The 2,737-nt window shown below is 39.4% G+C and overlaps 1 protein-coding gene across 2 annotated transcripts in view; it reads right to left on the reverse strand.

Moving 5' to 3' along the window:
* LOC106518037 (zinc finger protein 385A) overlaps positions 1–2,737 on the reverse strand; it is a 40,547-nt gene that overhangs the window by 17,483 nt on the left and 20,327 nt on the right. For both annotated transcript variants that reach the window (XM_014009120.1, XM_014009121.1), the window contains exon 3: positions 60–170. In XM_014009120.1, the coding sequence (XP_013864574.1) occupies positions 60–170 (111 nt within the window). The remainder of the gene's footprint in view (positions 1–59; positions 171–2,737) is intronic.

Consider the following 2,737-nt stretch of genomic DNA (forward strand, 5'->3'; position numbering starts at 1 on the left):
GTTCCTGAGGTTTGTCTACAGAAGCTGCCTCGTCACATCAGCTGCAGAAGCGTCCGTACCTCGGAGTTGAAGCGTATTTGGCAAACGTTGCAGGAGATGATCGGCCTCTTTGTCTTGACGATAGGTGGGCCGAAGGTGTGCGTCATCACAGCCTTCTGGACGGGGTCCATCTGAGGAGAGACAAGCCAGAGGTCACATCAAAGATTCAGCTGCACAAGGGGAATTTCAGACGGCGCTGCGCATCCTTCCTGCAGAGCACAGAAAGGTTGAGCGGATGAGGAGGCGAGGCTTTGAGGAAAAGTTGAGGTGAACAACAGCAGGAGCCACTGAAGGGGGCAGATGTAAGATAAGAAGGTGAATTAAAGAGGGAGCGATGATTTGATGCAGACAGGATGATGTGTGGTTTTTCAGCAGTCCTGCTGTTTTCATTTGATTGTAGATACAGTTCAAACACTTTAGTTTTTGCCAGGGTCAGAGGTACTTGATTACATTTATTCAAGACTACATTTTCTTGTTTTTATTCAGCAGACCAATTTATCATTTAAAAATACTATTTCTTTGCAAAATACCAAATAAATTGTAATTAGGATTAAATTGTGTTAATTAATAAAAGTTTTGTTTTATTAAATTTGAGCTAGCTTATAAGAAAAACTAAATAGATGGGTTATAGGAAAACCAAAAATCAAAGACCTGTACATAACTTTAATAAATACACCATCAAATTGTCATAGTCAAGGGTGTCAAACTCGTTTTCACTGAGGGCCACAGGAGCATTATGATGGCCCTCAAAGGGTCAGTTGTAATAAACTTCAATGTTTCATGTTCAACTTCAACTAAACATGAAACATCATGTTCCTAGTCTCATTGCTACAGCAGAGCACCACTTACCAAACAACAACTGAGTTCTATGTAGCATTTGTGGAAATTCCCACTTCCCAGCTCAACTGGGCTGTAGTWAAAATAGCCCGTAAAATGCAGTGAAAAGGGGATTTTACACAATGAAATTCMCTTGTTACTTTTGAACCTTGTGGACTTCCACCTAGTGGTGGAATGCAGTCATTTCCTGGGTAAAATTATCAGCATGCATTATGGGAGATGTAGTTTGTGATCAATGCTTTACACTATCAACCTTTTAACATTTTATAACCAGTATTTTTTTAACMTGTCCAACATATGCTTATTTTAAGATGGTAATACATATTCAAAACTCTCTTGGGCCACATAAAATGCCATGGCGGGTCGTATTTGGCCACCCGGCTTTGAGTTTGACACGTGTCTTAGAGGTTTACAGGAGTTTGATATTGCAGGTGAAAAATAGAGATGGACGGATGAWCTGTGATAGACTTGCGACCTGTCCAGGGTGTACCACGCCCCTCTCACAGTGACCCACAGGGACCTAATTTCCCTCTGGGAACAACAAAGTATTTTTGAATTTAAACTGAACTGAAGTGGGTATATGATGGATGGATGGATGGATGGATTTGGTAAGCTCCTGATCCACAAAATTGTCTTGACAAACATTTGTGACTCCATTTATTGCTGGTTTAAATACACTAAATCTGCTAATAACCCAATTAACACAAGTGTAATGTTAATATAAATAGTCTTAATACCTACAATATCATTTTTATTCACTTATTACAGTTTATGTCCTTTGTAACACCTTCCCCAGGGTTCAGTCTTTAGTTTCCCATGAATGGTGACACAAACACAACACCAGCCTTATCATGTCCAAGCCGAGCTCAGACCCATAACCTCTTTCTCATAAAAGCRTTTTTTTAGCAGCTGCTTTGAACTTGTGTGCGTTTCTTACTCCATCATTAGGGTTTAAAAAAAAACAGTGCTGGGTGTTGCCTTCATTAAACAGCCAAAAATATATTGTGGGTTTACTCAGCCTCTCATCTCAGACCCAGACTGAATTCAAGTTGCTAAATGAGGCCTTTAACTTTCTAAAGGTTGTGTAATTAGTCTGAAAACTTTAACCTATTTAAAACCATAGTTTTGAATAGGCTTCTTTCTCAAATCTCTCTAATCATCTCTCTCTAAAAAGTACCACCATAAATGTGTCAAATCACTCTGATAGTCAAGATGAAGGAAAAAAGAGCTTTATTCAAGTTGTGCCATAAAAGTCCTGGCAGTAATTATTACTTTAAGGAAAAACTTAATTAGCTTGAACAATTACTAACCTCGTTATTTAATATTTCTCCTCTGTCGTTTTGTTTTTCTCATGTGAAATCTGTAACACCACTGTGCAAACACATGATGAGAGTGAACACACACCTGCATGAGGGTAAATACGCAGGCAGGTGAAACATAAACGCTCTTCTGTCTTTTAATCATGACTTCAATCCAGCATTTTGACATCTCCACTGTAGCTTCTGTATCTGCTGCTTTTCTTTGGCCACCTGTTCTCGTCAGGATCTCCATCTGTGCGCCTGTCCCCACTGTTATGACCTCATTAACTTATTACTCTACTTTCTGGCTCCTCTTTCACTCCCTGCCCCCTCGCACACTGGCGCTTTTGTTGCACCTTTACTGTGGTTCATAAAGCGTCCACATTCTTTCCTCATATCTGTACATTCTGATCTTTTCACTCTTGTAGAAAACTGCACAGTATGTGGGAAATACTCTGACTCCTGACAGCCAAAAGGAGAAAAAAAACCCACTAACCCATTTTCTCAGGGTTTTTTCAATTCTATAACACAATCAAGTAACTATGTTACCTTCAGTTTATTTA

The sequence above is a fragment of the Austrofundulus limnaeus genome, unplaced genomic scaffold (genome assembly GCF_001266775.1).
Source record: "Austrofundulus limnaeus strain Quisiro unplaced genomic scaffold, Austrofundulus_limnaeus-1.0 Scaffold55, whole genome shotgun sequence".
NCBI lineage: Eukaryota > Metazoa > Chordata > Actinopteri > Cyprinodontiformes > Rivulidae > Austrofundulus > Austrofundulus limnaeus.